General features: G+C 44.0%; 1 protein-coding gene across 30 annotated transcripts in view; it reads left to right on the top strand.

Moving 5' to 3' along the window:
* Positions 1-21,386, top strand: part of MCF2L (MCF.2 cell line derived transforming sequence like) — an 828,274-nt gene that overhangs the window by 751,863 nt on the left and 55,025 nt on the right. For 17 of the 30 annotated variants that reach the window (XM_069204968.1, XM_069204975.1, XM_069204972.1 and 14 more), the window contains 3 exons: positions 7,104-7,225; positions 15,200-15,292; positions 19,000-19,077. In XM_069204968.1, the coding sequence (XP_069061069.1) occupies positions 7,104-7,225; positions 15,200-15,292; positions 19,000-19,077 (293 nt within the window). The remainder of the gene's footprint in view (positions 1-7,103; positions 7,226-15,199; positions 15,293-18,999; positions 19,078-21,386) is intronic. The other 13 variants (XM_069204981.1, XM_069204978.1, XM_069204979.1 and 10 more) reach the window with 2 other exon arrangements.

The following is a 21,386-nucleotide window of genomic DNA, read 5'->3' as shown; positions in this document are numbered from 1 at the left end:
AATTTTCGCCCATTTAAGGATGTTTGACTCTGCAGTGCCGGCCCCACTGGTGAGGGGTTTTAGGCCGTAAGGAGACACACCGCATCGTGGGAGTGCCATTGAGGTGGCACTCTGTGGCGCAATCGAGTTGTGGCACTGATCCGTGGCGCTCTTGCGCCCTGCATGGTGAGGCCCGCGGGAGCCGGCTCGCTACCCCAGGCACCCTGGACTTGTGGACTGTCCTGGATTGCCGGTCTTTTTTTTAGAGCGCTCCCTCTTATCAAGATCCCCGCCTATGGTGAATCGCGTTTCACCTCAGGAGGGGTGAGGCAATAAGAACACAACGGACGGACAGGAGCAAAGTGCACAACAGGCTTGGTCGACTGCAAGAGGTGAGCTTTTCGGCGACATTTATCGAGTCGCAGTACGCTGCTGTGCTAGTTATCCTCCTGTGACCCAAGGCAACCAGAACAGTTATAACTTATAACTAGCCCCACAGTGCTCTGCCCACACCCCACTAGCATCATAAATCCCCACCAGCATTATAACTTCTAGGCTTTGCAAGTAATGGTCAATGCACTAAGCTACTAATCTCCAATATATTCGTCCTGCCTATGCTTTACTCAGCCTCCACACCCAGGCCAGACTGATGTGACGCCAGACTCGGCCGCACTTATCGCTTACTGTTCACTTGTTGCGTTAACGTCCACGTACTCCTGCACTTGCCAAATGGTCAAGCCAAAGACCACACGAGCACCTCTGGGCAAAATGGACCACACTACCTCATCCCCTTCAGAGGCCCACGCCACCACGCAAGTGGCATTGCAGAAGCTTACAATCACATACGTCACAATTTGAAAAGATATTGCAAGCAATTCTAGGCACTAAGACTACCCTGGAAGCTAAAATAGGCTCGGTAACAGAAGATCTCAACATACTTCGTACTGATCAACACGCACTGGCCGACAGGGTGTCCGAACTCGAAAAAGACACGGCGACCCTTCCCCGCTCTATGAAAGATTTTCAACCGCAACTAGCGCATCTATCAACAGAAGTGGACTCCCTAAAACGCAGAGCTGAGGATGCAGAAGGCAGGTCCCGTCGCAATAACATTCGATTGGTTGGGTTCCCTGAACGCACAGAGGGCTTAAGCGCTGAATTATTCTTAGAGAAATGGCTCACAGACACAATTCTTAAAGACAATATCCCGAAGTTCTTCTCCATTGAGAGGGCACACAGGATCCCCGGCAGACCCCCCGCACCTGGCTCACAACCACGTCCGCTTATAGTAAGATTTTTTAACTATCGAGATAGAGATCTTAGCCTACAGCTATTCTGCAAATCTGGCCCGGTAAGCTTTGAAAATGCGGTGATTACAGCTTATCCAGACTTCACAGCAGAAGTACAGAAGAAGCGAAATTCTTTTTACTGTGTTAAGGCATGCCTCCGCAAACACAGCATCAAGTATGCACTGATGTTCCCAGACAGACTCCGGGTGCAGGACGACACTCGTTCATTTTTTTTCACTACCCCGGAAGATGCGTAGACTTGGTTGCATGCCAAGGATCTAGCCAGTCCGCTAGACACAAGCACACAGGACGATAATAGACCTGTCTCCACTCCGGGTCGCAGGCAACGCAAAAAAGAAGAGGCAAAAACCCTCGCCTGAACAGGCACAGTCCGAACGCTCCCGGCTCCTGCGGGCCACATCCAGATTAGTTAATGCATCGCCCACTGCCTTATCTACACAAACGGATGCTGATCTGGAGCAGGACGTAAACACTGACTCAGCGGAGTCCACGCGGGGTCCTTCCCTCACAGTGACACATGTTCACATTTCACCACGCACAGCGGACGACATCTGCTGAGCAGTTAAGTTCCACCTGTTCCCGCTCACCGGCTGCGTTGGTATGACTCCCCCTTTCTCTGGCTGTTTAGTGGCTAATGGACGCCACCACGGTTTCCTCACTGCGGCGCGCAGCCCAGGTGCGTCCCCCGGGCGGCGCACTTCGTACTTTGTTCCTTGGACCATGAGTAACCCGTGCAGGGTAAACCCATGTCTCTGCACCAATGCCCTCTGACACCCCCCCTGCTCTATATGGACCATTCTCTCACGCCGGCAACCGCCGGAATTGTTTTCTATCTTCTAGTAATTCATTTGTTGTTAAATTTCATTTTAGTGTGCACCTTTTTATTTGGTGGTGGGTTTCGTCAAAGGCTAGTTAACTAACTGTAAATGCGACAGCAAACGTACATGTCATGTCTACTATAGCAATAGGATTACAGCTCACAATATAACAGTCATTGGCTGGCCAATCATAGCGGATAAGCGTCACAACATTGTCATAATGGGGGTGGCAGATACCCACTCCTCTGGTTACACGACAGCCACAAAAATATTATGGCCACCCAAACGCACCAAGGTATCTTGAAATACAAGATACTCACATGGAATATTAGGGGCATGGCAACCCCACGGAAACGTCAAAGGGTCTATGCTTTTCTCAAGAGGCATCAAGTACACATAGCTCTATTACAAGAGACACATCTCTCTAAATCCACGCTGGAAATCACACGTTCAAAATGGAAAGGTCAACTGCATGGCACCACTTCTTCGTCTTTTGCCCTTGGAGTAGCCATTTGGATTGCTCCTGGGGTCCCATTTGTTTTGTCTCGCACACAGTGTGACCCAAATGGCAGACATGTGATACTTGAAGGTACCCTTGACGGGTCCCCTTTAGCTCTGGTTGCACTGTACTCCCCAAATGCAAATCAACGCGACTTCCTATCCACGCTCTCCACCGATAATCTCAGCGACCCCACACTAGATTGCATGTGGGGGGGGGGACTTCATCAGTGTCCTAGACACTCAGAGATCGCTCGTTTCCTCCATTCACCACGGCCCCTTCCAACCGCGGCTCACAAGCTCTAGCAAGCTGGGCATCAAACAACGGCATGAGGGATGTATGGAGGGTGAGCCACCCCACCCACCGCGAATATTCTTACTACTCCCCAGTTCATAAGCTACATACCAGAATAGATATGTTCTATGTATCTGCAACTGTTATTCACAAAGTATGCATGTCCGAATACCTAGCACGCACTATGTCAGACCATAACCCTATATGTGTAACAATGGCTTGGGGCCATACGCACACCCGTATACCAACATGGCGATTGCAGCCAGAAGCTCTTTTAGACCCCCCCTTTCAAACAGATATGTCCATAAGACTAGCCGATTACTTTCTATTGAACAAAAATACAACCTCATCCCGCGCTATAGAGTGGGACGCCCACAAAGTGGTGATACGTGGACACTGCCTTGCGGCCACGGTGGGGGTAAGAAAAGTACTCACCAAAGAATTACAAGATTTGGAGGTGAAACTCCACAGAGCAGAGAATGTGATCGCCAGTGAAGAGTCCACACTAACAACACTGAACTCGCTTAGAGCTGCTCACAAGGAAGCAGACAACAGATTAAGCAAACACAACTATAGACATTACATGGCAAGACAACACGCTGAGGGAGACAGGTCGGGCAGGCTATTAGCTTGGCTGAGCCGCCAGCCATCGCAGCCAACACCCATTGGTGCGATACGTTTAAACCCTGATGTCATCGTTAACACTCAGGCAGGCATAAATGACACCTTTTCTACACACTACTGCACCCTTTACACGCCCCCCCATCCCCCAGAGCAGCACCTCACTGACACACTACACCTAGCCTCTCAGAACCAACTTATCCTCGATAATACCGCTGCTCTAGATGGCCCTATTACTATTGAAGAGCTGCGCATAGCTCTGTCGCAAATGGCACGCAGCAAAACCCCCGGGTCAGACGGTCTACCGGTAGAATATTTTAATTCCCACGCTATCCATCTACTACACCCACTCATAGAGGTATTCAACGAGGCACACCACAACTTACAATTGCCGGACTCTATGCGCGAGGCTTTGATAGTTGTCCTCGCAAAAGCGGCCCGCGACCCTCTCGATGTTAAATCGTACAGGCCGCTCTCCCTACTCAATACAGACTGCAAATTATTAGGGAAAGTAGTCGCAAATAGGCTCCTCCCCTACTTACCAAGCTTAGTACACCACGACCAGTCCGGCTTTATTCCTGGTAGAAATACCTTCTTAAATATCAGAAGACTCCTACACATAATGCACAGCAATACAAACATGGAAGCAGTGGCCCTCTCCCTAGATATTGAAAAAGCGTTTGATACGCTTATCTCCTATGTACACTCAAAGCATTTGGTTTCGGTCCCGGCTTTATCAACTGGATCAAAACGCTCTACTCCATGCCCACAGCCCGCTTCAAAAATGGTTGCACTATCTCCGAAGCATTCCCTATAGGCAGAGGCACCAGACAAGGCTGTCCACTATCTTCTTTGCTATTCGCTATTGCCATGGAACCATTAGCAATTAAACTATGCAGCTACGCACACATATGGGGTATTCCGGAGTCCAACACTTATCACATTATATCCTTATATGCAGATGATGCCCTAATATACTTGCGCAGCCACTCAGCCTTTATGACAGAGGTACTGCAGTTGATGGACTCCTTCCCCCTTGCCTCTGGTCTGCATGTCAATTGGTCCAAGTCAAGTATTTTCCCTCTTACTTTTATCCCGGTTGACCGTCATATGGCACTGCCACAACATAAACTACTGTGGTCACACACAACCTTTAAGTATCTTGGAGTGCAGATCTATCACTCTATCACAGATCTAAAAGAGGGCAACATTGACAGGGTGCTTGGCTCCACCCGTAGCTTAATACCTTTTTGGAGCTTGCTCCCTCTATCCCCCATGGGTCGGGTGGCGATAGCCAAGATGCTTATCCTTCCAAGGTTTTTATATTATTTTACTGCCCTCCCGTTGTGCCTACCACGCTCGTTCTTTAGCAAACTGCAGTCAATATTAACCGACCTACTCTGGGGCAAAGATAGACGTAGAGTAGTGTTGACTATAACACAACATCCGCAGGAGATGGGTTGGCTGAGTATGCCTAACTTCGAAAGATACTACGCAGCTGCCCAATTATCGTGGCTATCCACATGGCTTCAAGATACTCCTTCTATTGAAGGCTTAATGTTGCAGACATATATAGCCCCGCGGAAGTTGCTGTTTACAATGCTATCTGACCCTCCCCCTCTACTCCCAAAACTAATACTGTTGGAAGAAGCTCACTTTTGTTGGCGCAGATACGTCCAAAGCAAGACTCCCTCTCCCCCTTACTCACCCTTGCTGCCGCTGTTTCAATTGCCGGGCACCCAAATCCTCTCAACACATCATGACACACGGGAAATAAATACACTGAAGGTGGGCGATTTATATTCTAGCTCCGTGATGCACACCTTTGCGGAACTGGTGTCTGCGGGAATGATGCACAACGGGGCCTTCCTGACATACAGCGCCATTAAACGGCTACTTAATAACCTCTGGGGAGTCGGTGGAGCTGAACCTCCTGAGCCCCCATTACTCACCATCATCCTTACCATAGGTAGCACAAAAGGCATTATAACTAAATTATATAAAGCATTGCTTGCGGCGATTTGCACCACCCTGCCGCATGCGAAGGCACGTTGGGACTCTGTCCTCCCCTCACCACTACCACAAAAGACCTGGACCGCCGCTCTTACAATGATCAAATCAGTATCCCGTAATCCTCGACTGCGTTATACCCAATTCAACTATATTCACCACTCATATTTATCCCCAGCCCGCATCCAAAGAATATATCCGAGCACAACCCCGACATGCCCAAGATGCGCTACTCCGGCAACTGACTTCTACCACATGGTTTGGAGCTGCCACTCAATAAACTCGGCCTGGCACCGCGTTACAGACGTCACAGCAGACCTCTCATCCCACACTCTGTTGCCTGCACCAGAGTCCTGCTTACTTGGCATACGCCACCGCACCAGAGAGGATAAACAGATACACAGATTCATAGATTTAGCATTCGTGGTTTTCAAACGACTAATAGCAACGCACTGGAAAGCTCCACAGGTCCCTTCCCACTTGTCCTGGCTTTGTGATTTACATAGCCGAGCGCAGGCTGAAGCCCAGACACTCCACTTATTGCAACACAAGGGTCTCATTCAGGAGGGCCCCGAAGCTTGGGACACTTTTGTGGTGGCAATAGAAGCCAGAGATGACATGTACCTCCCATGAACGGGGCACCATACGTACCTATTACAGCTCTGACTGACTATTAAGCTGCCCCAATTTCATTCATTCTCAATCATACCCACTATCATCATCCTTACCCCTCCCCACAATGTAATTCCGCATCACACTAGGACACTTTCTCTGCGCTCAAGTCTACATGCAACATATACCTAGATCACTTAATTTTATTCTTGCCCTGCACCCTGTCAAACCCCACAAAATATACTCCACACCTCAGTTGAGTCCCCCGCCTTATTTACACATATTAGCTGTACTCCTTCTTTTCTCTTTCCCCACTTACTGTTAGGGATTGCCTATACTAGCAAAGACATTAATAGTGATTAGCTGCATCCTTAATTTGCAATTAGTTAATACACAGTTTTCAAGCTGAATGCTGCTTTATTTCTTCTTTTTTTTTCTTTTTTTCTTTTTCTCTTTTTGTATTTTCATGTTGTTTTATATTTGTTTTTCTCGTTTTTCTTTGTTCCTTTTGACACCTTATTGTGTAATAATGCTGTGCAAGTTTATATAAGTAAGCAAATGGATCGCAAAATTATTAACAGCCAATGTACTGTTGTGTGAATGTTACGATTAATAAACAGATTAAAAAACAAAATAACATGAGAGAATGCAGAGCTGGCATCGCATACATTACGCATTGCTCATTTTAGAAAATGATTGCCCTTTTAAGCGATGAGTGGCAGTCACTGGTGCCTATTCACTTACTAAGACTATTTCTACTGCTGTCATAATTTTTCTGAGGAATATTGGCACAGTTGTGTACCTTCCTAAGATTACATGATTTACTTTAGATGACTTTGCTTTTAAGGTAATATCTACTTTACAAGCTGAGCTCCCAATTTATAGACATGGTTACTCTTTTGAGAAAAAGTAACATCACTTTACAGTCTGTTTTTTTGTGTTTTTGTCTGGCCTCAATAGTCCTCTAAGAAGTCACACAAGGAACATGAGAAAACTGGAAGAAAGAAAAACGGAACCAAACCTATACCCAGATGTAAATGTCACCCCAATAGCTTTACCAAAGTGCCCAGAGAAAGGCAAAGGTGAGTTTCATTTTCCTGTAAATGGTGAGGGATATCCTTGCAGGAGTGTAGAATGAAATGATGTAACTTTTCCATACGCTTATTGTTAGGTCAGCTACATGGGCGGTGCTTTCTCGTGCAAAATAAACATTTGAATTTCCTAAATGAAAACTAAAAAATCGTGTTGGATATGTGCAGGCAAAATTTCTTCAAGACACTATTTTAATGACATATTCCCTAGTGATTTCTTGGTCGCTGATGTCATGTCCTTCTATGTTCGTGCTGAGCTGGGTGGTCAGTCTACTTTTCTATACGAACTGTTACAAACATCCGTTAGGATCCCTCTGTAGGAATACTTGTATAGAATTTTCCTTGTGTCTATCTATAAATCTCATGGTCTTTCTTTAAGAACCAATTAGCAATTAATTTCCTAGGGATTATATAAAAATCCCTTGGAAAAAGTTGTCACTTTTTGGTGGGGGGAGTGCAGGGGAAAAAGATGGCAGCGAGGTGACTCGCTGTGAGTGTGCTCCGCTCCTGCCTCGAGCTGCTGGTTCCCTGGTGCTATTCTAACACCCTATGGTACCCCACTATCCCAGCAGTCACCATTATGATGGATACACTGTCTCTTTGATTACACTGTTATTGTAGCTCAACAGATGTGTCAACAGTAAGTGGGAGGACTTTAACTCTTTTAAAATTGTCACTCGTACCCACTCACTGTTCTGCTTCAAGCATGTTCATCGTCCCTGCTTCCTGTGACTTTGTTTCCTACGCTACACCTGCAGCTACTCCCTCAGTTATGGGGCAATCTGTATCCCCGTGCCGTCTTCTGGGAAGCCATGGCAGCCAAACAAGTTGCTGTTATTCATGGGGAGAAGGCTTTTGTCTCACAGGCAGTCACGCTCACACAGGCGGCACTGTACAGCAACAATCGATAGGGAAGCGCTCCAGCTCTGACTCCACGATTGGCCATCCTCTGGTGAGGCTGCTGGCTTCTGGTGCTTCCGGTTCCCTACTTTGAACAGAGCCTGCCAGGGGAGAGTCGTCTCCGTCTTCTACTGATACAGCATCCCCGGTGGGCTAGTACTGGTGGAATCACTCAACCCCGTGGGCCTGGAGAAAGATGCATCATTCCCCGCAATATCTGCCTCTTCGCAGGACCTCAGTCTACTCCCCTCCTTGGATGTCAGTAGTCAACAGGGATATGGCAAAAATGTATCTACAGTGCGGGAAACCCTTACGGCCACACCAGGTTCAGAGAACGATATCACTTCCCTGATGCATAACTGTTTATTACCTCCTGTTTGTGAAGCTAGTTCATTGTTAAAGAGAACAGCTCTGCTGAATTTGTTGGTGAGACTCAGGGTTTTCAGAAGAATGCTGTAATGGCTGGCCCTTCATCGGATCCTGACACTGTTGTTCCTTTAATGACTCTAAACAGCAATAATGATCAACATTTGGAGGGTGGGGAGCAGATGTCACCTGTTAGTAGTAACCATGCATTTCGTTGGTGCCTTACTGAGACACATGCAAAAAGATGATGGATAGAATGTGGAACAAATTAAACATTCACCACCAGTCACAGATCTGGGTTTATTCTGTCAGTTTTTTTGCTCGCCATGCCATTCCAATTTGGACCCAGCCATATGCAAATCAGTCTTGACCCTGCTCCCCTTGGTAACAGTCCAGCCCGAACTGCCAAGCCAGGTCCCCCTTGGACCGAAACAAGCATTTTGGGACCAGTTTTGGGGTATCACCCCTCATCAGCCACGCTAGCTTAAATCTGGTGGCATAGAGAGCACGGGACCCACGTCTGGGCATACCTGTCCCATTTAGGGTGACAAATGCAAAAAGAGCAGATGATGAACAGAATGCAGAACAAATCTGGGCTTAATCCATCAGTTTGTTGGCTCTCCATGTCATTCTAGTTTGGACCCAGCCATGTGCAAATGAGTCTTGACCCTGCTTGAATTGCCAGGCCAGATACATGCCACTGCAGCATCCCCCTTGATGTCTGGGACTCTTGCACTTAAGGACTCTACTGATATAAGAACAGGTGGAGCTAAGAAGGAGGCCCAGGGTAAGAGAAACAAAGCTGGACATCAGAAACAAAGCTGTACATCACTGCCTGCCCTCTGCAGTGTAGGGTAAAGGCGAAGTCAGGCGCAAAGCCCATTGCTTTCTCCAGTGCACACTCTATGCATACGTATCAGTCCTTGGAGACGGGGACAGTATGCATCGTAGTGGGCGCCCTGCTCAAGTTGCAATCAGGCTTTGGGCTGTAACTTGTCAGGTACTGCTACAGTAATGTTAGGGACCAGTCAGGTTCAGCCAAGTAACGGTAACAAATGTGGTGCGCCTCTGTCCATATCCCTGGTAAGTCACTAGATTCACCTGCATTGCCAACAGATGTTAGTGATGGTTTCACCACTTTTGCCCATCCCACAGACTCTGAATCATCTTTATCTACAATTCAGTTAATGCAGGTACAGCAAGAAGATGCATAGCAACATTATGATCAGGTGAGGAGTGATAACTTACAGCGTCAGCAGGCTGTCACTGAAATCACAGGGAAAGTTTCCAATCTCATAACAGGTTTTGGAACTCCAACAGCAAGTGGTTGACACAGAAGAGGTAGCAATTGCCTTGACCAGATCAATCCGAGGTCGATAGGGCCATCTTTTCCAGCTGCAAGGTAAAATCGAAGAGTTGGAGAATCGTCAAGGATGGAATAATTTAAGAGTGTTTGGTATTCTGGAGGGTAGAGAAGGAGACGACCGCAACCAGTTTATTACTCTACTTTTTGTCAAGGCCTTTCCGTTTTGGGACTGGGATATGGACTGTCAAATACAGCAGGCCCACTGCCTTCCAGTACATTGGAATAATGCCAAGACAGATAAAGCACGCTCTCAACCTCTTCTTATTTATATTGTCAATTTCCTACTTTGACAGGGTATCTTCTTGAAGCCCGGGGTGGCAGCTCCTGTTACCATTGATATAGTATCTTTTTACATTCATTTGGATTTTCGCAAACCTACAATGGATAGGCACTGGCGACTCTGACAGTTGATCGATCCCTTAATGGCAGCAAGAGCACAGCTGTTTTTTAAGGAACCTGCTTGATTGAAGGTCCTCCGGGTCGGGCACATTCAGTACTGTTCTACAGAAACTGCTACCTCAAAAATACTTAAGAAGTGACAGGATAAAAATTATCTATTGTGTGTATGCTGGGTTACCTATTTTGACATTTGTTAATGGTTCATATTGGCTGTATTTGTTTAATTTATTTTTTTGACAATTGCTGAGATGCATCAGTCAGCTATTTGCAGTTTAGAATCTGCGTTTACTTGTATTACACTGGGGCACGGGGTAGGGGTGGGTGGTTGGCACACTGGAGGGTCCTGAGGGAGGGATTATTTTTCCCCTTGGTGTGGATTATTTATTTTTTTTTTTTGTAAGCTTTTGGTCTTTGGGTTCAATAATTGGGTGGGTAGTTGGACAGTGGGGCAGGGGTTAGAGGGTTAAGCTTGTTAAAATTGCTGTTGCAGTCATGAGCGTTTTTGAATATAGCACATATGCTTCAGATGGGAGTATCATGGCCAGTGGGTTTATTTTTAACCAGTCATTATGTCTCATTTGAGAATTGTGTTGAAATGTAGCAGGCCTCAATCGCCCTCTTAAGCGCGACTGGTCGCGGAGGACATTTTGGTGTGTAAGCCTCAAATTGTTTGTCTTACAAAGACTCATTTGGCACATAAAGATCGGCCCCTGTATAAGCAGCTACGTTTCAATCTTGTTATATGTACTAGCCAATCAGCCTCCATATGGTGGTTGGTGATTTTTTGCTCTATGAATTTGGATTATTCAGTGCTTAGGACAACTTCCAATTCTAGGGGTAGGCCAGCTATTGCTCAGATTGATATCCAATCCAGGCAGCTTAATGCAGCTGCAGTTTGTTTGGTTGAAATTAGAACTATCTGTATGGTCTGGTGAGATAATCCTTCTTGTGGATTTTAACTGCATTATGAGCTATGCCGATGACATTACTAATTCAGTAGCTCATCCTCGAATGAGCAAAACTAGCACTACCATTCAAGATTTAGCATGGGTCCATGGCGTAGTTGATCTGTGTTGGTATTTATAATTAGGCAGCTGATTCAATTTGCTCCTATGGAAGTCTGTCCTCAGATTACTTCAGATCATAACCTGGTCTTATTGGACTTGCATCTTCCAGCTCTTAGCATGGAAAGACGGACATTTACATTTCCAAGATCTCTGTTAGCTGACCCAGTGTAATTTGACTGGATGCAGGACTCTTTAAAATAATGTATTCTTAGTAATATTGATTCTGCAGCCCCACATATTGTCTGGGATGCAATGAAGGCCTTTGTCCTTGATATTAGTCTTCAGTATTTTCGGCAGACTGATTGCTCACAGAAGGAGGAGGCCTTTAGATGGCATGCCCAACTTTGTGAGGTCGAATATTGGTATTCCCAAGCGATTAAGGATAAAACTTCAAAAGAGTCACTCTCTTATTTCACAATTGTGGAACTTCGTTGCATGCTGGATCGACACCTGTGGGAAAAGACTGCGGCTCAGTATCTAAAACATTGGGCAGATCAGTATGAGTATGGGAAAAGCATTGGGCGGGTTCTGTCTCCACAAATTATAGAGAAGAGGAACACAAACCTAATTAAAAGCATTAAAGGCAACAATGGCATTCTCTATTCTGGCACTCCTGCTATAGTGGAACAGTTTGCAGATTTTTATAAAGGCCTCTATGGCCATCCATTATCTGCTTTGCAATCTAGTGTTAATGGGTATATTTAGTGTGCATGTCTTCCCTCTCTTGGTGCTACACAAAGTAAAGAAATGGAAAAGAGCATAACTGTTCAGGAGATTGAAAGTGCTATTAGGGCACCACCATCCGGGAAGGCAGCTACAGGAATGCTATCCCGTTGGATTTTTATAAAACATTTTCTCATATCATATTTCCCCTACTTGCGGGCTTGTTAGCTAGTATTGAGAAGGGATACAAGGTTCCAACTTCCTGGAATCTTAATATTGTGTTTCTTAAGAAAGAAAAATGCCAGAAGTTAAGGAATATTATCAGCCCATCTCATTGATTAATTCCAATGCCAAGATCTTTGTCAAAGTCTTGACAGTATGCTTGGAGCCTCTGATTCTTTCCTTAGTTTTGCCACAATAACATGGCTTTGTGCCCGGCCGAGACACTACTAGCCACACTGTGGCTATTTTCAACTTGGCTAGGAACAGCGGCAGTCAGTTCGATATGATTCTGCTGAATGCCAAGAAGGCTTTTGACAGAGTGGTGTGCCCCTTCCTTTTGTCCATCTTATCGACATATGGGCGTGGTAGCCAATTTATTGCCTTGGTTATGTCTCTCTATAAGAGGCCGATGGCCCAACTCATTTTCGATGGGTGCCCCCCTCCTCATTCAGTATCTATCAGGGTACTTGTCAAAGATGCCCGCTCTCGCCTTTCCTATTTGTACTTTATATTTAACCTTACTTACCACATCTTAGCAGGAATTTCTTGATCTCTTCTGCAGTGTTTAATAGTGTGGAGCTGAAAATGAGTGCATGTGCTGATAGTATTGCATTCTAGTCTACTGATCTATCGGCAGCAATGAAGTAGATTGTAATGGAAGCTGAAAGGTTTGGGGCGGTCTCTGGTGACAAACTCAACGCCCTTGGTTATGTAATCATGTATCTATTTATTTGCTACTCTAATCCTACTGTACAAGAGGAAAAAAAAGAAATGTACTCTCTCGAAAGCTTTACTCTGTCTGACTATCACCCCTTACCTCTATCAATCTATCCTTTGTCTCCACTCTCTGACTCATCTCAAACCCATTCTAATAATATGATCTCCAAAATAACCTTGCCCAGCTTCCCTCCTCTACCCCTCTGGGCTCATCTCAAACCTCAGTTACGACTGTGAACTCGCAAACAGCCCACTAAATTTTCAGCCCAACCTACCGATCCCAAGGATAGTTACTACTGCTAGGTATCTCAGGATTAAGCTTTGTACCAATGTGGAGCGCACTCTTTCTTTGAATTACGAACCTCTTTTAAAATCAGTTACAGCAAAGATGTAGTTGTGGGACCACCTTCCAATTAGCATTCTAGGACACTGTAATTTTATTAATATGGATATTCTACCGAAATTTCTTTCTTTTTTGGGCTGTTCCATTACGAGTTTCAGATCATTTCTTTTTGCATCTCGAGGGGGCAATTGGTAGTTTTATTTGGGGGTATCAGGGGGTCAGAAGGGGTATTAGCCTTTTAAAACTTCCAAAGACTGTACGGTTTAAGATCCTTAGGGATGCTATTTGAATCTGATGTGAAATCAGTGCTCTGTATTCCAGGCAGGCTATTCACTCCCTTATTCCAATATGGGGAAATCTCATTTTTACATTCATCTTTTACGATTCAATGTTCTTTAAATGGTTTAGCCGGTGTATTACGACCGTTGGTCAGTTTTTCTATACGGATGGGGTATATGCTTTTTCTGCTTTACACTTTATGATCTTCCCCAGCAGTCCCGTTTTTTAAATACTTTAAAATCCGTGACTTTTTTATGTGAACCTCGTTTATGGCTGGGGACAATGATCAGGAAATGTTGTCTCATTTCTATACACTAGACTGTCAACCTTCAATTAGGATTTGACTTTCTATTCTTGCTGGAAAATGGGGTGCTAAGCTTGGTCAGGATATTTCAGCAGACAAAATCTCGGCTGCTTTTAATTTCATAAATTGGTCTGTTTGCTCAGTCAGCCTAAAACTGCAAAAAGTTTGTAAACAGTGCATGTTATAATAACCCCAGACAGGATATGTAAATGGTCTAGAAATAATCTGAATTATAAAATGCACTGCCCTAAATGTGACCCACATGCTGCTAATGTTATTCTTTTGTTTGATGAATGTCCTGCACCTAAACCATTCTGATCTGGTGTCACTCAGTTGTTGTTCTGTTCAGTGGTCTGTTTAGGATTGTGCTGGCTCACAAGGTTTATGTTAATCAGGGACTCACATTAGGGGTGTTGATTGCGAACATCGTAGCCCGTTTATTTATTCAAGAGCAACCTATCCCTACTACTGTCTTTAATCGGTGGTCACTGCTTTCACAGACTTATGAGCTTGCAGCTGCTTTTCAAAAGGCCAGAGGCGCGAGGGTGGCTAAACAGGGTTTGGGCTACCTTATTGTCGCTTTACAATTGATGCTGTGTGTTGTTACTTGTCACATTACTGTTCATTTGACTTTTTTATTGCAACAACTACAATAAAAAAAAAAAAAAAATAACAAAGGAAGACGAAAAAGGTAAAAAAATAATCACATTACTAGTTATGGTGCTGTTTTTCAGCTTAAGTTCTGTTTTAAGCCACCGCGATTTGAAGTTTCTACCTTGTCAACAAAAAAAGTTGATGGATTTTTTGAGTCCCTATTCTGCCATTCTGCAACCTGCCACCTGATTTGTTTTAATGCTGCCTATACAATTTGTCTATTTTCGTAGCTGAATCTACGTGCTGTGAAAGATCTTTTGTTGCTTCCATGTTTGTTGTCTGAGGGACTCTGACAGGAATCTGGTTGTAAGGAATTCTGCGTTTTTTGCTTGTCCATCAAAAGCAATATAGGCATAAAATAAATAGTTTGGGACTATTTTGGTTCCCCGCGTGACCTTTTTCATGTTTACATATGCTATATGTGTTTTTATTCAAATCAGTTTACGTTGTAACATACGAAAATGCAAAGACCTATGCATGTTGTTAGTCTAGTATAGTCCCAGCTCCCTGCATCCAGGTTCCACACCTGTGCACTGCTACACCTATTCTATTGTGTCTCGGGCTCTGCATGTCTCTCGTTGCTTCTTATATATCCTATGCACTAACGATGAAAAAACGACAACCCCTACGTTTGTGTTTATCTGCACTTTCCTTTCTTCCTCTTTAAATCTGTCTTTCTTTCTAGATGATATCATAATCAATTCTACCTCGGAATGCTCTGCTCTGCCAAAAAAGCGCTTTACAATACAAGGCTTTACTAACCTCAAAAACCCAAAAGGTAAACTTAAGCAGCGTGGACAATTTCTCATGCATGCCTCTTAGCTTGTATTGCAAAGCCATGAAGGTAGACATTTTGAGAGGTGGGTCCAAGCTCTGCTGTAAAAAATGTCTGTGTTTGTCCATGGAAAACGTTCATGTTTTAAGAAGTGGCGTGGAAGTCGTTCTAATTTGTTCTCAGTTCAGAGGTTTTTATTGAATTTTATAAATTCATCAAACGTGCAAAAACAACTATTAAAAGTTAGTTTTCTTCAATTTCTCAAACTATTTAGGTAAACTTGGATTGTAATGAAAGATTATGCTAATAATATTGTTTTAATTTCTAAAACTGGAAACCTACAATGCGAAATTGTGTTATTCTCCAACATCTCATTACATCTGCCTTCTGTCTTGTACCAAGATATATTAATACATTTGAAAATCTGTAAGTAAGACATGCCTGACATATTTCCTTTACTATGCTTGTTAAGCCCATTGCCTGGGAGTTAAGCTGGAGTTGTTCAGTCTGTAAATTCAGATTAGGTTTTGAGACACCAAAGACTGTTCGTATTTACCCTAATGGAAACTCTGTTTTTAGGCATCATCTGTTAACTTGGTCTAGGTTTCTGTCAGTGTTGAGATGGTGTTGATTCCTCTAGTCCTTTGTCAGACCCATGCTTGCATTGACAGTGCTGCCTTTACTGTTGTGAATATAATTGTCATAAACATTAAAGTACTTATGACCTTATTCCACGAGCTACAGTAATCTCCGGAGAAAATACCAGCTAGGAAAAAACTAATTCCATGGGATTGGTTTCCCCGTGTCTGAGGTCTGCTTGTCCTAGTCAGGGAAAGTGCGGCAGTACTGCATAGATTCGCCAGTTCCAAGCTGCATAATGTTGATTTTGATTACCCGCTGTACAGATTTATTCAGATTTTACCTGGAGAAAATTGTGCAGGTCAGAATTGTCAGGGCAGTGCAGTTTATGCTTGCAAGTTGTAATACTGCCATTGGTGCAAACTCTCATTTTTCCCTGAGTTTAGATCACTGAGGGAAATACAATATAGTGGGTGTTATGAAAATGAAATGATCTTCAGCAAGATTATTTGAGACTAGGATTACGTCACATCCTTCAATATTCATGAGAAAATGCAGCCTGATGAGTTCAGTGAAGGTGCATTGGTGGAACAGTAGGAAATAAGCTGAGGTGAGCTCTTTGCCTTACCAGTGGCACTAAGCACCAGGAAATTGATTAACAATAACAAATGTGTTTGTTAATGTTCTTACCTGTGAGCACAAATGATGTATCCTGATTGATCAAATCAGGGTCTACTGACATTTACACTCTAGGATTGAACTAATAACAAGGTTAAATTGGCCCCTTTATTGTAATTGTCACAGCTGTAAGCATCAGAAAGAAGTAGGGAAATAGGTGTTCCTAGCAGAGCTAAAGATGGCAATATTGCAGACACCCAAAAGGAATCCCACGTTTTCATGAGATACATAGGCGGGTATATCTTCATGTGAAGAAAAAGTTGGAGTGGAATAGGTACTTGGACGTATCTGCAAAAGCCTGCTCCTGCCTAAGAAATGGATTTCAGCGAAGTGAACAGTGATAAACTGTACGACTGTAAGTCTATATTCTGTCAAAAGATGATGACCCAGACTTCTAGGACTGACACATTATTGCATTTGGCTTGCAAAGGTAGGATTAAAACTTGTGTTCTTCTGGAAATCTAAAGTTTTCATACATTTAAGCAATCTGCCCCACAGTGCCATGTATTTCGAGTTCCTAGCTTACTTGACTGGGCCAATCATCTTAATTTGGACCAGCAAGTTGCTTAGCAAATTTTAATTTTTGTGATAAATTTAATTAATGAAACATACGTTTTCTCCTTGTTTCTAAATATCAGTATCATCGACCCTGAAAAATATGGTTTGCAACTGATTGGTCCAATCTCTTACTTCGTATCAACGTTTCCAAGGAAAGGGCCATAAATGGCCAGTAAAAATGGCCTTGCTGTTCAATGCATGACAATCTTGACAGCTGTTCATGAGGAACACCTACTCCATTATAAGAAAATAGGCTGCATGAATGTGCCCCCTCCTTACAATTCATGAAGGTGGAAAAACACAGAGCATTATCAATGGATGTTATTGGAAGAATGGGAATTTAAAATCAACATTCTCTCTCTTTTTTTCTAACAGCAAGCTTTTCTGACATTTATTTTTCGACTGAGGTGTCGTTTGCATAGGGATCCATCATTGTTCGAACATTTTTTTGAATCAAACATATTTGAGTAATATGGTTTTTAAATAAATTATTTAGGCTTATTCACCTTAATTCGTTAATTGACAAGGTGTTTGCAGCAATTTACAAGAGAGTCAGAGAGGATGGTGGAGTTATTTAAGTACTAATTTCTATGATCTTTGTTAGACATAGGGCCTCATTACAACCCTAGCGGTCAAAGACCACCAGGGCTGTTCTGGAGGTTGCACCACCAACAGGCTGGCGGTGCAAACTCGCACACTAAGACTGCGGCGGAAGCGCTGCGGTCGCACCGCCGGGACCGGCGGTTTTCTGCCACGTTGGTCCCGACCGGCAGATTCAATCCTCCAGGGCAGCGCTGCTTGCAGCGCTGCCGAAGGGATTACGAGTCCCCCTCCCGCCAGCTTTTTCATGGCGGTGGGAACCGCCATGAAAAGTCTGGCGGAAAGGGGAGTCGCGGAGCCCCTGGGGGCCCCATGAAGCTTTTCACTGTCTGCATAGCAGACAGTGAAAAGCACGATGGGTGCAACTGCACCCGTCGCACCTCCGCAACACCGCCGGCTCCATTTGGAGCTGGCTCCCATGTTGCGGCCGTCATCCCTGCCGGTCCAGCGGGAATGTCGAAATGGCCACCACGGGAGTGTGGCTGCATTGGCGGCCGCGTGGCGGTTACAACTTGGCGGGTGGCGGTTGCTGCCCGCCAAAGTTGTAATGAGGGCCATAATGTTTAAATCTCAGCAGAAACAACTCCATATCCAGTCCTTGGGCATCTGTAAAACGTCTCCTATTGCATAGCACATAGTATGAGTTATCAATTGTTTTGCTGAGAATCGACCTCCATTGATAAGTTGTGTTGAGCAGTAACATGGTCACCGCTGCTTCTCTTGTCCAAGCCCTATTTTCTGACCTGCAGTACTTTGGCCAAAATTCAATTTGACTACTCCACGTTGCAAAATCGTTTTCATTAATCAGTCCTCGGATTTCACAATTTATATTGAGGAGTTCGAGCTAAAAAAGGCACTCAACATTACATGAATGTAGAAAAAGACTGTAAACGTTAAGGGCTAAGTGCACAGTCCAAAAGTAAGTTACATTAGTTCACAGGTGGAAAATCATAGTTCTAAAGTACGTGGGTGGACACACAATTAACAATAGGTGGGGCACTGTGCAGATAAATTGACCATGCTTGACAGCACCATGGTTAATATATCCTTTGGGGTTTATTGAAATGTATTTCCATGTACTTGGTTTGTTAATGAATTAAATTTAAATATTTTAATCTCTTCGAGATATAGCAACTAGATGGAGGACTTGTATTTTTAGGAAACAGATTCTGTTTAAAACCAGGCGGTTCTCTCCGGCATTAACTCCAAGGTATTACATTTGCAGCATGCATTCATCTAATCCTCATTCTTGAATATCTCTTCTGTCTGTTTTTTACTTCTCCCTCTTTCTGCAGTTGCGTCTCCTACAAGTCCTGACAAAAAAGTTAAGCGCCATGAAGTAAAAAGTGACCCTACTCCTTTTGGTTTCAGAGGTATATTTTTCCATATTTCCTTAACTTCCAGATTGTTCAGTACAGGCATGGGGGGCACTTGCGCTATTCAGTGAAGAAAGAGCCGTTGTTTGCACACATTTCACTCTGATAGGAGATCGCAACTTTTATTGTATGGCAAAGCAACTGCTAAGATATTAGTCCACCTTGGCTCCCTTTATAACTCCCTTTATCAGGAATATGCATAAGCGGTCAGTATTTGTAAAATGAGTGCACGGCAGAAGAGCATTGCCTAACTGAAGGGGCATGTTCACTTAGGAAAGGGAACCATCAGTACGGAAAGGTGCACACTATGGTGCATGCGTGCCGGAAATAGAGCTGTTGGGGGGAAATATTTAGGTGGTATTGTTTAACTAAATATTATTTCCAGGTACTTTGGACATCCAATAAAAGAACATAACATTGTTCAATATTCTGTTATCATCAAGTCAGTTGCAATTTATTGTTGCCCAACTAAAGTACCATATACTGCTTTTACTATCAACAAAGTGAAATACTGCCGACCCTAAGTTTGTCATGTCATAGTGCACTGATGCAGAAAGTAAAGCAATCGAGTTATGTGGCTGATATACACTTAAATAAACACGGCCTTACAGGAGAGTGAAATGCTATGCACTATAATTAATTAAATTGCTAGATGTGTTATGGATTTCAGTGAAGTGAACAATGATAAGCTGTACGACTGGAAGTCTACATCATGTCAATAAGTAATGATGACCCAGACGTCTAGGACTGACAGATTATTGCATTTGGTTTTCTGAATGTGATCCATTCATTGGTGCCGTAATTCCAAAGAGCTGTCATTTCACTATCCTGGAAGTGGGGGCCTTTGTGATAGATTTGCTGTTGTGAATTTCAGATGCTGGTTTTCTATTAGCAACGACTCAAATCGATTATTTTATGTTATTGATAGTTTTGTTATACGGTTCTCGGCAAAGTATCTGATGTCCTGGTCATGTGAAATGCAAATTGTGGCCAAACTGGTCAGTTGTAGCTAGTTTTTGATTAAAAGTGAACATCCATTTTGCAGATCACAAGAAGCTATTGCTATCTGCACCAATCCTAATAGCTTACGTGAGAGCTACACCTCACAGTACTTGCATGAGTGTCATAAATGTATACCGTACTTCCGATATAATCCACATACATTCTCCCAGCAGGATTTGATGCCCCCATATACCCTGACCACGCTTGTGAGAGACACATTGTGGCTGGAACACAGTGACTGATAGGAGAGCAGCGCAGTGGGTGGCTGGCAGTGGTGGTAACCCTCACAGCGGGTACAGGGTTGCAGTCAGGCACAGAAGCTTACACGGAGGCATTATGGTGGAAAACCGGAAGCGAACACCAGATAGAGCCTTTTTGGAAGAAGAGGGTAAGAGGTCTGGCACAGTGAGGGAAAATAAAGGAGATTTTTTTTTATAACTTGGGGGTCGGACTAAGTCAGGAAAGAGGTAGGAAGGCTCAGTTATAGGGTGTGCATCTTAATGAGCTTGCCACGGATAGGAGGTGGAAAAGGGTTGAAGGAAACAGTTTTGAGCGAAGGTAGAAAGTGGTTAGGTGTAACACTTGAGGCGCTTCTTCTGCCCCATTGGGCTGGAAAGGGGCTAATGACGGAGCAAATAGAGGGAAGTGGACCACGGACAGATGGCGGGAGGGAGCCCAGGTTGAAACAGTGAAGGTAGCTGCGCTAGATGTGCAGGGAAACCTTTCTTAGACCAGCTGCGAATGAAGAAAGGACGCTGCAGGGTAAAGAATGTCCTCAGGATTGATGCAGTTCATGGGGGTGCTTCCACCTCCGAATGAATGGGAGCGGAAAAAGTCAGCCAATAAGAAAACATGTCAGGAAGAAGGCAACAGAAATGCCATAAGGACACACACGGATAATACATGGAGGGCATATAAAAAAGCTACATTAATAAACATGCTTCCTCGCCAAAGTCCACTCCTACCTGAGGTCTGATATCAGACTGTGGGGGCTGAGATGTACTCTTCAAATGAGAAAAATGAAGGCTTCTATATGCACGCTTCAAATGGAAAATAAAGTTGTTTTCTAAAAGTACAGTGAATAGACCAGAGGCAATTCCATGAGCAATGTAGAACTAGTTCATGTTTTTTTTTAATTAACAGTACGTAAGGCATATACACAAGAGAGTGGTCCTCCTTCCTGCTACCCTAAGGGTGCGCATTGAAGGATTACAAGAGCCACTCAATGGCATCGATAAACCGATCCTATGTGCCTGGAGCCGAAGCAGTCTTGCTTCACCGTGAGTCTGTAAGTGCACATGTAG

Source organism: Pleurodeles waltl, chromosome 8, assembly GCF_031143425.1.
Source record: "Pleurodeles waltl isolate 20211129_DDA chromosome 8, aPleWal1.hap1.20221129, whole genome shotgun sequence".
NCBI lineage: Eukaryota > Metazoa > Chordata > Amphibia > Caudata > Salamandridae > Pleurodeles > Pleurodeles waltl.
This window is presented reverse-complemented; position numbering and strand designations above follow the sequence as displayed.